This window comes from Cyprinodon tularosa, unplaced genomic scaffold (assembly GCF_016077235.1).
Source record: "Cyprinodon tularosa strain WSP-4 unplaced genomic scaffold, ASM1607723v1 ctg791, whole genome shotgun sequence".
Classification (NCBI taxonomy): domain Eukaryota; kingdom Metazoa; phylum Chordata; class Actinopteri; order Cyprinodontiformes; family Cyprinodontidae; genus Cyprinodon; species Cyprinodon tularosa.
Genome location: NW_024039553.1, coordinates 70443 through 85627, shown reverse-complemented (window position 1 = coordinate 85627; position 15185 = coordinate 70443). Strand labels below are relative to the sequence as shown.

The window sequence follows — 15185 nt, the reverse complement described above, 5'->3', positions numbered from 1 at the left end:
TCACTGGTGTTGTTTTTTAGGAAACATTAGACCACTGTGTTTGACTTGGAACTAAAATAGCATTTTTATTCACTCAGTTTCTCTTATAGTTGAATCACAAATGGAAATTAGCTTTATCTGAGCCAGGTATGTTCATGATGTCTTTCTGGATTCTCCTGTGACCTCGAGTCCTGGATTATGCTGATTAGAGTGATATTGTGTAGTGAGCCACTTCTGGGAAGGCTCCCTGTTTTTCATTTTTTCCTCTATTTGTGGATAATAGCTCTCAGTAGGTCTGCAAAACATGTGGGCAAATTTATCATTATTGCACTTTTCATGTAAGTAATATCATATTTTTCATTTAAAGCGGAAATGAAACAAGCAACCAAACAAACTTAATTGAGATAATTCTATGGGTAAACTTCCCACAGCTCCAGTCACACTCCAAATGGACTCCAAAGCATAGGCAATGGGATTTTAAGTGTTCGGGTATTTAAGTGATTTAAAGGTGCAGTAGGAGACCTTTTCTGAATGCATTTTTTACCATGTGGCTTAAAGATCTCCCCACAGCCGCTTGGCAAGCAGTGAATTAGAAGGTCTGGAAGTGAAACTAAAATAAATGGTCCCCAATACAGTGAGAAATCAATGAATAACCCCAACCAATCACAGAAGACGGTCCGTTGTCAACGACTGGTTCCTGACACGTTAATCACAGTCGTCTGTTTGTCCCTTACCCCTGTGCGCTTACATGGACACATGAACAAATCCACCCCCCAATGCTCATGCAGGACGCCATGGAACTGACCTCAGCAGAGAGCCATGCTGCCCATCCTCAGCTGGAGGAAGGGGGCTGGGGAGCAGTAAGGAAGGCGGGGGGGAAGCACGGTGACGCAGGTGTCCAGACAACTGTCACCGGTTCAGGTTCGGTCTCTCTATCCCCCGCTGGCTCCCTGTTTCGACTACATGCTGCATTGTAGTCGACCAAAATCCCGGTTGCTGCTCTGGCTGCGTGGTGGAAAAAGTGGGTCTGATGCGTGTTGGGCGGAGCTACCCTATCCTTTCTTTGCATGTAACAATGGCAGCTATATTTGCTGTGATCAGTGGGTAAAAGATAGTTTGGATCTATTTTAAAGTGAGAAAGTCCACCTGAAAACATCGTCAGTGCAGTCAGTTCATCCAGATTACCATCCTGCCTTCAAATATTATTTCTGTCAGAGCCGGCGGTGCTCTGTCACTAGGAATCCCATTCAACAGCAGCCTCTGGCCCGGTCGCCTCCGCCATGGCAAACCGTGAGGAGTCTGGAGGGCGTTTTTCATGTACGTAATGCAAACTGCCGGCACTAGGATAATAAAAGCAAGCATGTATGCCGGCAGATTTCGACATTTTAAGTTGATTTAGGCGTTAATAAACCGATCATAGTGTGATCATAGCGCTCTGCATCACCAGTGCTGCTCCTGTTGCTCTAGTCACGTCGTAGACAGCATGCACGTTCATGTGTTTTGAAGGCGTGGTTTCGAGGGGTGGTGTGAAGGGAGAGGCATGGTTGTGTATGTTCAAAAATATAGTTCGCTGGAAGCGTTTTTCCAAGATCCCCTACAGCACCTTTAAGGTTGTTGGGTATAGCTTGTATTACCAATGTAGAATCAACCAAATCTGGGATGTCAGCACTTAGACTGCAACATGGCCGCTCCCTTGCCCAAAATATATAAGCAACTGTTTATTTTTATTTTTCACATTTGTAATATAATTACTGATAATGGTAAGGGTAAAACTCCTAAATGAAGTAAGTTTAGTAGACCGTTTCAATTCCGCTATAATCCCTTTATCAATTTTTTAGATAAAGTAAAATTGTTCAGGAAGTAAAATTGATATTTAAGTAGTCAATTCATTTAGAAACTACAAATGAGTGTCTTAAACATGTTTAAATAGAAATAATGAACAAACTTATATCTTTGAGAGTAGTTGCATAAAAAAATCACAAACACCAGGTGTTGTTGGCTTTTAAGCCAGACAGAAAGATAGTAAAAAAGATAAAAAAAAAAGTTTAATTATTAACTTATTTATAGCAAGTCCTACCAGTGTTTTATTATTTCATATTATGTGGTTGCTTGATATGCAGCTGAAGCTCCAATGGACTGCTTTAAGTTTAAGCCTTAAGGATGACTTTTTAACATTTTCAAAGCTCATAAATTTCAATCATTTTTGTCTCTCAAAAAATGTTTAGATTTTGGAAAGTGTTGAATTTTACACCTTTTCTTCTTTGTTTTGTGGCAATGGTTCTGCTTAAAGGGCTTACTTATTTAGTTCTCCTGGCCTGGATTTGGTCACTGAACTACACCCCTCAATAGCTATTATTGGAAACTGGCAACAAGCATTATGTATTACTCAAATAGTAACATAGTTTATGCATTCTCAGTTATTTCACTGTTGATGTGGATCTAACTGGCAAGTTCTTTTGGTAAAAATATCTGTGATTTTATTTTTTCCAGAGCCATAGGTGGAGTAAAGTTTAAGTGTTGTCGAATAAGTCATTCCTGTTTGTATGCCCAATATGAACTACACAACCTTAGAAAAGTGGTCTTAATTCTATGGATATTTTATACTTCTTTGAACTGGACACCATGTGCAAGAACCCCAGGAGGCAAAAGGACACAAACATGAAGAAATCTAAAACAGCCTCATCAGACTCCACCAAATTACTGCCAAAGCTGCTTTTATTAAACTCCTTAGGTGGCCATAATTGCTGAATAAGTTTCTGAGGAGTATCTGAACCTGATGATCTTGTCTGAATGTGTCTATGTTCCAAGAAGAGCCCCCTGAACTGGATCTCTTTGTACAAATATTAATATATATCACATTTAGTCATTTATATGCTGCTTATATTCATACATTACCATTTGTCTTATCTTTGTAGGAGATCCATCCACATCCTGCCATGAAGGAGCCTTATGGTTGTAATCTTGCAGAGTGTCCTGCAGAGGAAGATTTGCTCATCTATGAAAGGTAAAGGTTGCTGCTTTAAACTAAAATTACAGACCCTTCCCCTCCTTTAGTAAATTGTTTAGCTCAAAGACAAGTTTTGTCATTTAGAAAAAGCAGTTCAAAATTGATTTAGAGAAATTCTGCTGATGGATGGTGAAGATTTTTCTTAATTAGAATTAAAAACACGATAACCTTGCATTCAAATATCAGGAAATGAAAAGGAAGTTGTTTTTTTAAGCTTGTAAAAAAAGTTTTGGGTTTGATAAGTGGGCTAACTATGCCTGATTTTTATTGTCGTTTGAGCAGAAAGGATTATTTCAGTACAGTAGAACTAATATACACAAAATAAAAAAATAAACCTAGAAAACACTGCGCCACTGTACCGGTCTGTTGTGGTGAAGAAAAAGCGGAGCCAAAAAGCAAAGTACTAGATTTACTGGTTCCTACTCTACTATGATCATGAGCTTTGGGTCATGACCGAAAGAACGAGATCCCGGATACAAATGGCTGAAATGAGTTTTCTCCGTAGTGTGTCTGGGCTCTCCCTTAGAGATAGGGTGAGCATTTCAGTCATCGGGGAGCGACTCAGAGTAGCTCCTACTGCTCCTCCACGTCGAAAGGAGCCAGTTGAGGTGGCCTCGGGCATCTGATTACGATGCCTCCTGGAGGTCTCCCTGTTGAGGTGTTCCAGGCACGTCCCACAGGGCGGAGGATCGGGAGAGACCCAGGACACGCTAGAGGGACATTGTTTCTCGGCTGGCCTGGGAGCGCCTTGGGATTCCCCCTGAGGATCTGGCCCAAGTGGCTGGGGAGAGGGACGTCTGGGCCTCCCTACTGAAGCTTCTACCCCCGCGACCCGACCCCAGATATGCGGAAGAGGATGGATGCATGGATGGATGGATGGACAAACTAGAAAACTAAATTTACAACCAAAACTTTTGGTAGTTGTGTTCCATCGGGCTCCCAATTATGGATAAAACATGAACACGAGTTCTTACAACTGTTTTGAGCGTGCACCAAACTTCTAAAGTCAGACATCAGTGGTTATGATAGCAGCAGGTATAGACCATCACAAAAGTTAAAGTGGTACTGGACATGCCGACCTCATGTCCAAGCTTTAACCTCCTCACATCCCCACTTGCCATGTTATTAATTGTAATACCCTGGGCAGTTCTGCTTCTGCATGCCTCACCTTTTGCCACGGCTTCAGCGCCGACTGATCAATGGAGGCAGAATGTGCAATCTATCCTTCCCATTCCAATGATGACAAAGCCACTCTTTAACCCATTTAGGCCTAAAACGCCTGGAAAAAACACCTTAAAAACCTATGGCCGATTTTAAAAAATACCCCTAAAACCTGAAGTTTTTCTGTAAATTCAGCAACTGTGTCAACGCCTAAATTATTGATATCTCAGCTTCTGTAGCAGATAGAACTCAAAATATATTTTATCTTTGAAATTCTTCCAAAAAAAAAATGTGAAAAGCAGTAATCAAAAAAAAAAAAATTCAACCTTTTATTTTTTCCATATGTGATCATGTCTTCATTGAGAATGTGCAATATAAAACGTTTTCAAAATAAAGAACAAACATTACATAAATAACTATCTGATGATTACTTATTAACAGTATTATTATGCATAATAATGCATATGTCTGTGTTATAAATTGCATACAACCTACCTCCAGATGGCCACAAATCTGTCCCGGGACATATTTTGGGGGAACTGCGTCCTGAAGAGAGGTTTACATACACAGCCCAATAAATGTCTTCATCTCCGTCACAGTCACGGGTGACCACTTTGCCATCTTTGCTCTTGTTGGAGTTTGGTTTGTTTGGTCACTGTACCTATTCGTCTCGGTAACTAGATGCATCCAAAGTTCTTCATTAAAAATATGCTCAAATGCCTGCAGCGGTGTGGCGTCTGCAGGCAAATCAACTTTCACTCCAGGTGTGCGGTTGAAAACACTCCGTGCATTGCGGTGGTAGTTCGATTGGTTCAGCGCGTTCAAAGTCATCATTTTCATCTATACCGTCATCAAAGCCGACACACTCCTCAAAATCACTGCCTTCCGACAACTCTTCTCTGTCAAACTCCTCCATGTTTGCTTGAAAAAAACTTCTTTCTTCTTGCTTGACTTATATGCTCTCCCGGCGTCAATGGTAGAATGACGCAACAGCGCCCCCGGCTTGAATGGTAGAAATGCGGTAATGCTTTCCCGGCCTAAATGGGTTAACTGCTTAGACAATGGATTATCTATGCACTGCACTGTCTTTGTATTAACAGCAGTACATACCTCTGAATGGTGCAGAAGCTTGGCTGGGCTCTCAGATGTCAGGTAGCTGTTAATGTTTCCTGCCATTATGTTTAAGAACCTAATGAGGTTGATAGTGATATACTTTTATCTTTTCTAAATAGTATTGAACTATGGAGAAAAGAAAATGCCGGTTCCACCAGTTTAGCCTATATTTTTGCAATTCACTGATATTCCAAAGTTTAGAGGAAGTGAGGACATCAGGTTTTCTGACCATTACAAATGATTGTTTACTTACTGACCTAAATAATTAACTTATGTCTGGATAGAAGGTTCAGCAGGATTTTCAAAAGGTCTTATTATTAATCTTTAAGTCCCCACGACAGCTAAGGGCAAAACTAACAGTCAGTTACAATCCCCTCAGGATGGAAATAATCAATTTTGATAAATGGATGTGGTCAGATCTGCCCGGCTCAGTGCATCACACTCCTGACCCAAATGTTCTTTATCCGCCATTGTCCCCTCATTCACTCTTCTACATGTTCTCTCTGTTGCATCTTATCCTTTCTCCCTGATTGCACCCAGCAGTGATGATAAATAGACCTCCACAGGCTCTGAAATTGAACATAACTATCTGTTCCTTGGAAGCAAACTGAATGTTTGATGATAGCTTTAATTATGTCTTTTTTGTCTGTGATGCCCTTTGAAGACTGAACTGTTAAATTAGTGATATATCATAAAATAAATACTGCCATATAAAGAAAAACCCAAAGGAGATGTGTGGGTTTTTTAGCTGTTGTATTTATACTCTTAGAAACCCAACTTAGTTCCCCTTAAATGGTGAAAGAATTGTAAGGTAAATGCGTTTTCTGGATGATTCAGTGGATTGCTCCCATCAGAGCTCGGTGAAAGCCAAACAGCTTTTGGCGGAGTAAGCCTTGAAGGATACAGTGGGAGATATGGGGCACCACAGGATGCTTTGTTCTCTAATACGTACATATTGCACACATTGCATCCCCTCACACTCTGTGTTTTACCCTCCAGACACTGTCAGAGCTTTTTATTTTCCTTCTCACCTGGCTTTTATTGCAGACATGGTTGTGGTTGGAGTGAGTGCAGTAAATCCAAATTGCAGTGAAGAATGATATTCATATCCCTTGACCATAGCGGCTCATAATAAGAATAAAATTGCATTCATTATTGTAACTGGAAGTCACAACAGCCCTAAAGATGTTAGTGAGAGCCAGAGCTCCACTAATCAGTGTAATAATAAGAAAGGTCATACGCAAGAACAAGAAAAACCCCTTTTCTGTCAGACATTATTGTCTTCCAGATTGGAAAAGTTACCATTAGGGAAAATCTGGTAAGTAATTAGAAAAGGAGGGTTCCAAATAGATGAAGTTTGGTAGGAATTTAATATGAAACCGAAGTGTTGTTTGAAAACAATTTTAATTTTGGCTTATTTTAGAGGACCTTTTTTTATTAGTTTCTTTTTTTCTTCTTCTTTTCGTTTGCAGGTTTGCCCGTCTTGGCGAGAACCAGCACACAGTTGAGAAAACGGAACAAATAAACTCGGCTAACATCATTTGCTTGTAAGTAAAACATGGACCAATAAAAGCTGCTAACATTGCCCCCCCCAAAAATTTCTAAATCATCCTGTAAAATGCATACCTAAATTAAAAAAGATGCTGCTTAGTGGCGGTTTAACATGTTTTCACTGTCCCTAGTTTATTTCATAAAAAGGTACTTTTCTGGTAAATAAGCTGAATGATCCTGTAGTTAATATTCTGTATTTCTGTGGGGATGTACAGTACAGGCATTTTCTTGCTTAAAATACTAATACTGTTGTGATTGGGGCTGGAGAGACAAAAGGGCAAATAATAATAAAAAACTAAACTAACAGAAAAGAACCTGGCAGCCATTTTGGTTTAGTAATGTACAAAAACAATATTTCATAGAAGATTTTGAGGTTCTGATCTTCCTCATAAAAAGGGTTAAAAGGTAGTGATCAGCACAATTGCCAATGTTAAACATAAGAGAATTAAAGCCTTTATGTGTGAACTGTCTTTAGAGTTACTGTAATATGATTAGAGATCATTCTGGTTGTATGCTCTCAAACACTTCATCTTCTGATTTGTCTCGACCCTGTAATATCTGTATAGATGCACACACATAATATGAAAACCCATAAATCATTTTAAGATATCCCTTAGTTTCCATTAAGATGGTCACATCAAACGTAAGTAATTTTAGCGTCAATCCGTAATCCCTTTTTAATAACTTATTTTTTACAGATTTAATAAACAAATGTTCATTCTAACAAAAAGAATTAGAAGACACCAAATGCACCTTTAGCTCCTTTGACTGAAATAGATGAAGTGAAACGCTTCTGTTAACCATCTATATATCAGTTCATGTATGGGCTATGAGGTGGAGTAGAGCCGGACAAATAAAAAGCAGATGGAAAAGTGGATAGAGTTTCCACTGATGCTTTTTTCACCAGCCGTAACGGCTTTTTTCTGCCTTATTATAGCTATGAATACATGATCTACAAATGTCACGTTCTTATGTAAAGCCACACCTGATCCAGGAACACCATGAGGAGAGTCTTCTTGCCTCCTCCTTTCTTTTATAAGACATTCATTTATTTTTTAGCAGAGTTTGGCACCACCTCAGGCTGTCAAAAGGGTTCATTGACTGTTAAAAATCCCTGACCATAAACCGATGAAGAATCTCTGAAGAAGAGATTGAAGTCGTTAACCCTGGGCTTCTTTAAAAGCTCAGTAGAGCCACGTTGCACTGATGCAGTCATTTGTGAAAAAGGAGCCCCAACCAAGTATTGCGTAAATCTAAGTTCCAGTTTGCAAAAAAAATGTATGTGAAAGAACATTTTTTTTAATTACTGCTAGGTTATATTCAAATTGTGTTATAAAATGAAGTTTGAATACAGAAAACTACATATTTGAATAAATAGTTGGTTTGAATTTGATTACTGGAATAAAACCTTTTTATTACCATAGTTTATTGAGATCCACATGGAAACTCACATACAGACAGGTGTATGTGCTGGTAACCAAACTGTCATGTTAGTTTTTTTGTCGTGGAGAATACATTTGAAATACTTATTCTCCCATCCCCCCCACACACAAACACAAGTCTTCTTGGAAGAACAACAACTCTAGAAAGGCTCCTGCAAGGTTGCTGCCTGTGCGTTCTTACTGTACTTTCTTTATTTCTTTCATCCAATGCTATTCTCTCTCTTGTTGCACGTGTGATTTCAATGTGCAGCCATAGAAAAACACTTTCTTTTGATCTTCAAGACTGATATGTTTTCATAAAAAAAAAGTATAGCTTCTGTGTCAACTTCCAGTTTCAAAACAGAACATCTGTACTTTTTTTCAGCTCAATTGAAAACCTGAATGTTTTTCTTCAAGAAGACATTTTCAATCAATCCTTACAAGAAAACTGTATATTTTTTATTATGTTTAAATGATTTCCCTCTAATTTATTAAAGTAGAAACATCTAACTCTGTGTTTTGTAAATCAGCTGATCAATCAATAAATTGTGTGTTTATTAGTGGCAGAATTGTTCTAAAACAGATTAAGTGAATTTAAACCTATGGTTTTGCAAAAGGGCTCTGAATTCTTTGCTGTATTTAGTAGGCAAAGCCAACAGATGAGTCACAACTTGACTACCTAATATTTATTTCCTGACCTTGTTGAAATCTCAGAGGGAGACAATTTAGATTTGGCAGCTGTATAATTCTACCGAAGCAGAGGTTTCAGCTTTGTCTCCTTGGCTGCTGAAACAGCTGAGTGTTTTTTAAGCTAGTGCCACTCTAAGAAGCAGTAGCAACATGAAAACTGTTTACCTACCTTTGGAACCATCTGTGTCATCTGTTTAAAACAATAAACTTCATTAAAATGTATTAATGTTTTACCTCATGCACAAAAAGAAAGGCTTAACTGTGAAGTGAATTATATAGTTTAAACAAAGAAAAATACTAGAAAGCGAGGAGACCTGTATGCCTCATTATTCTGCAACCCCTAAAAGAAAGGGGTAGAAATGAAGCCTGTGTTTGTGTATTATTGTTTGTGCATGTAGACATGTAGACTTTTTTTCAGTTAGATTAAGCTGAAAAAAGGGAGTTTTCCTCTCCACTGTCGCTACAAGCATGCTTATTGTGAGGGATTGCCTTTGAGTCAATGAGTCGATGCAATCAACTAGTTTTCCTTAGATAGAAAACTTTGAATCAGTTTGACTGTATGATCTGGTTGAATTGTCCCTGCAAATTGCCTTGATATGACGTGTTGTAAACTGGCGCTATATAAATAAACTGAATTGAAACTGAATTAAATTAACAAAAACATTTGATTTTAATTGACAGTATTTCACCTGACTTTTCAAAAAATATTGCAAAAAGCATATCTTATTATTTTTCACAGTTGATAGCGTATGAATACTTTTCTAAGTTGCTGTGTTGTTGTAGTATTGCTGTTTTTCTGATGGGAATACTACCAGCTTCACTTATAAACATGGGTATCAATTTCTCAATAGCGACAACCACAACTTGGCTTTTGGATGTGCAATAATTTAATCACCTTGTACATTTCAGAGCAGGTTAAACAAAATAGAAAAGAGGCAGATGTTCTGGATATTCAACATTTAAAAAAGAACTTTAACAGGAATACATAAAAGAAATTCACATGGCAGTCTTTTTTATATATATATATATATATATATATATATATATATATATATATATATATATATATATATATATATATCTGTGCTGCACTTCTACGTTGCTTTATGAGTATAAATGCCGCTCGTGTACTGTAGAAGCACGTTTATGCACATAGTAGGAGTTAACCCTGAAAGACGAAGGTTTTCCAGACATCTCTGAGTAAATCTGTTGAAGTCAGAGGTTGATGTATTCATAAATTGTTGAAAGGCCAGGTCAATTTAAAAATTTTTTTTTATAATTGAATGTTTTTATGTGCATTGTTTGACTTCCTAAAGACTTGAACACGTGTGGTTAGGAAAAGCATTGATGCTGATCTGCAGATTGCTTAATAATATCATCTTTTAGTTATCAGAAAGATCAAGGGTAAAGAAAAATATAAACTGAATCTACTGGAGATGATTTCAATATGTCCTTTTAGCCTCTTTGATGCATCTTTTCAAAAAGCAAGTTTTGAGTAAGAAGCAGGTTTCAAAGCCCCTTTCTCCCAACCCCCCAGCCCCACCCACCCCCCTCCAGCCTTGCAGCTTCCATCGGCAGTCCCCTTGTCAGGTCCACAGGTTGTGACAGGTGTGCTGGTTGTTGCGCAACAGAGCTATTCTAAGTTGTTATAGAACCACGAACGTGTGGCTCCTGTTAGGGGCCCGTTATTCATTCACCTCCCTCTGTGCAGTTCCTCTATTGATCCATCAGGAATAGGCAACGCTGACTCAATTGATGGAGATAAAAGTGGAAATGATATGAATGTTGTGGCCAATTCCTGTCGAGATGCATTACAAAGATGATGATATGATTTTCCTTTCTCACTGATAGTCACTGATGAGGATTACAGCGCAGTGTGAGATAACATGTGGTGGACAAAAACACTAAATATGATTCACTGTGGGAGCTCCTGGTAAAATCATTAATTTTGTTGTTTCTTCGCATAGAAAATATATCTAGAAAATATTTAAATTTAGCTCTTGTAGCTTTTTGTGCTCCACCTGCACATTTCTTTATATATTTTTTTTTGTTAACACTACACCGATTAATAACAGATTAATAACTGTCATTTATTTTAATTTAATGAAATCTGTAACAAAACTTCCACAAATTACACAACTAAGACCATTGAACCTTAGAACATTGCTTATCCGAATATATATTTTTTTCCATTTTATCAAGTTATTTATGCTTGTTAAACTTTTAATATAAAATCAATAAAAAAGCTGTAGATTAATAGACAGTTCCTATCAGAAAAATAGTACAAACGTAAACATATACCCAGAATGATTGACAATTAGCAGGACAACTTTTTTGATGAAAGAACATGCTCCACTATACCTTTAAAGAAAGCAGATTGACCATTCAGTATAATATTAATTACTGTCTCATCTTATTTTGATGGATTACATTTCAAGTAAAAGCTGTGGTTCATTTTGTCTTTAATCGGCCCTTTGATACCAACATCAACCTGATTATTTGTTCTTAATTCCTGAAAGTTGTTGCCCCTGGTCTTTTGAACAGCACAAAGGCGTGCTTTAGTGTCTACCTGTCTGCCTTTTGACATTAGAAAACTCACCACCAGCAAGGCACTGTTATAACTCAACTTTTATTTATTTATTTTTGTTCTACTTGTGTGTGATTTCCAGCTGCTGTCGTACCAAATGAGTGAACCATCCGACAAGAAGAAGCTTGTTAATCCACTGTTTGGACGGAGACACATGGTTTAGTTTCTAGGAAAACATCTAATATTCTGCCCGTCTCAACAGTCCCCCTGCTTCCATCTCGTTTTTATTATCAGCTTTGCCACGAACTACTGCTTTGAACATGTGCTTTTCAAATAGGATTTTTTTTTTTTTTTTGCACAAAAAAATAGTTATTTTGCCTCAGTCTATATTTAGCTGCAAATGTAGAGAGGTATTTTTTTTTTCCTGAGTAAGTCTTTTACTGCTACATGATTGGTCTGACAGGTTGCTTTTTATGTTCTTTGTACTCTACTTTTAGAGAACCAGTGTCACGCTTCAAGGATGACAGCATCTACGCCGTCTCTCTACCTCAGGTGGACAGAGTTAGCCACGAAACGTTCAAGAGTCATGTGATGGTGGGTCAGGGTCAGGTGAGGGCGCTGTGCAGGGACGACATGCTGATGTACAGGGAGTACGTGAAGAACAGATACATGTAAAACCCAGATCACGACAACTGGAACGCTACAAAGGCTCTGACTTTTTGGTGAACTAAATGTTTTCTCTTGTAGCTGGTGTCAGAGTGTAAGGTATATACATCTCTCTTGTTAATGATGTATAGAAGGCCTTTATGCTGCTGAATTTGGTGATAAAAAATAAAGTCAGAAAACGCCTTTTTTTATATAATCTGTTTTAATAGATTTTGTTGTTTTATTTATATTAACCTGCTTTACAAGTCTACATCTAAGGAGCCCTTTAGTTGTTTTTTTGCAGTGTCTTTATTTTAATCAGATATTTATTTTGCAGTAGCTAAATATTGAGCAAATATGAATTTTTCAAATTGATTCTGAATCTCATTGAGTGCTTGCAGCGTCTCGTCCATCCTAATGTCTCCATTGGCGTTAATTGCAAGAGCTGCAAGAAGCAGAAAAAGGATTAATCTCTGTTGAATCTTTTTTCTTTCTTTTTTTAAAGTTGTATTGTGTTTTATCATTTTTTAAAATGCCTGTTTATTTTTTATATATATATTTAAAGATTTATCTGTTTTTCACCATATAAGGTAATGTTCACCAAGAACCATGGAACTACAGTAACTTACAATGTTGTTCTCTATTTTGTTTTTGTATAAACATATTCATGATATGTATGGAAATAAATTACCGGTAAAACACCTTTTTTAATCAAAACTAAATTAAGTAATTTTACCTTCAACTGTTTTTTTTTCCATACAACATTCACCGCACAGAGTAGCATTAAACATACCTGTAAACTTCACCATTCTGACCAAAACTGTTGACAGTTACCTTCATGCTACCTTCGATGAAGTCATCAGATCTTCCTCGATATTTTGTGCTAATGTAAGAATTATAAAGCTGTTAGGATCAATAAAATGAAAAACCTTTAATAAAGTTTAAGTACATAAACACCTTGAAAGTTTACATACCATCCACCAAAGACTGAAAAAATCAGCTGCCAGTAAAATATACTGTATATATATATATATATATATATATATATATATATATATATATATATATATATATATATATATATATATAAATTAACAAGTAAACAGGCCTGATGGAGCTCCTACACTTAAATTCTGTTGAGCAGCACTTTGAGTTCAGTCAGACTTCTGCACTTGTTGACAGGTATGTTGGTTCACTGCTCATGAGCAAGGTAGTCGAAATCATCTGGGAGAGTTTATTTTTAAGACTTTTTTTTTTATTATTCAAAATCTAGTTTAATTTAGTAATTATTTATTTATTCCTTTTTTTCAGTTTTGCATTACTTAAATCACTAGTGTGAATTTATAATTTTCTTTAATGGCGCGGTATGCAAACTTTCAAGCACAAGTGACGAATAGCTGTTAAATTAATAATTTTTTTAAAGATGGTGATCAAGCCAGTCTTGGCGTGTTTGGAAAATTTCTGTCCTCAAAGAGTAAAGTGTGTGTGCAATAATAGCCATTTGTTTGGCCTTGGCAGGACTCTTTTCTAGCATATGACCCCAAGACCCTCTGTTTGAAAACTACAGATTCTTACATCTTTTCAAAAGTTTCCCTAAAACACATTACCAGTATTCAGACAATCAAAATTATTCCAATAAATTACCATTATTTTATATATTCCGATGGAGATTAATATATTTGATAAGGTTCGGTGTTCATTCTCTTTTTATGTCTTGTTAGCTAATCAACCTTTATATTAATGTGATAATTATCTTATTATTATTGATTCTTTTAGGAATGTATTTTAACATCTTATCAAGTTTAAAATTGAATCTCTCATATTGTGATGTCCTTCTCTCTGCAAAAGATAATGCATGCTTCAGTGAGACATTGTCCCTGTCCAATTTGCAACACATTATGTTGTACCTTTCATGCAGCATTTTTAAGTGTTAATTTCCCCACACTATTAGTTCCTTATCCGCTTTCACGTTCTTATTGCCTTACACCTTGTTCCCTCTCCCCTCACACTCTTTCAGCTCTCAGCTTTCAAACACAGGTGTCAGAAAATGTGAAATGTTCCCGGTTGTAAACATTCAGCCGTCATTCAGACTGACCACCGGCAACTGCATTAGTGCCACGTTAGAGTGAGAGAGGAGGAGCAGAGAAGAGCATGGCTTTGGATGTGATCTACTAAATGAAAAGATTTACTTCTTCATTTCTGAAATTAAAATGTTAGAGGAATGGGAAAAAGAATAGTTGATCTGCATTCCAAATCACTGAAGGATGTTTAATTGCGATGAGCAAAGATTGAGTTACTGATGTCAGTAATCCAGTAATGACATGTTTCACCTGAAGTGACAAGAGCCTCTTGGTGGACTGAGAAGGCTTCTCCTTCCTCAGCGGAGATCTTTCAATGACTTTGGGTTGCGTCACAATCACAGGTTTCTCATGGATTCTTTGTTTGCTGCGAAGCAGTGATGTGATGGTGCATGCAACACCTTGGGTGTGACGCCATAACTCACACCATATTGTCTCCATTATCTGGGTATTAGATAAGGGACACATATCCAATTTCTTTCTCTAAACTGGTCTTCGAATACTAAAGCAGAAGCAAGGCACTGAATATTGTCAACACAGTAATTTGAAACAAATATAGAAATACTTTTAATCTAAAAAATATATATATATAAATATTAGCAAGATTATAAACATATCAGCTGTAAATTGTTCATGTTTCTTTTTAAAAAGGCTGCTTGAGAGGTTATCAATGGCACACAGCAAAATATATAAATCTAAATAAGTAAATTTTCCTTTAAAAAAGGGCATTTTTTAGGCAGGTAAGTGAGTCACTTTTTCAATGGATCAAGAAAATTCACATTTAAAATAAAAAAACATTGCATTGTCTTATTTTAAGTGCATATCTAATTCGAATAGTATTACATAATATGCAAATAATTTTATTTTAAGGGCAAAATACTCATTCTATAGGCAGATCATATTATTTACTATTAAATTTAAGGATAAATACGCTAAATGTAAGAAATTTTGACTTTTTTCTAGATCTTTTTGTAGTGAATGAATCTCCTGTGAAATGTTAAGTAAATTTTTCT

General features: G+C 36.8%; 1 protein-coding gene across 1 annotated transcript in view; it reads left to right on the top strand.

The window, feature by feature from the left end:
• fig4a (FIG4 phosphoinositide 5-phosphatase a) overlaps positions 1–12778 on the top strand; it is an 80026-nt gene extending 67248 nt beyond the window's left edge. Inside the window, exons 21-23 of the mRNA XM_038271170.1 lie at positions 2895–2983; positions 6733–6807; positions 11947–12778. Coding sequence (XP_038127098.1) covers positions 2895–2983; positions 6733–6807; positions 11947–12124 — 342 coding nt within the window. The 3' untranslated portion in view covers positions 12125–12778. The remainder of the gene's footprint in view (positions 1–2894; positions 2984–6732; positions 6808–11946) is intronic.
• Positions 12779–15185: the final 2407 nt, after the last annotated feature.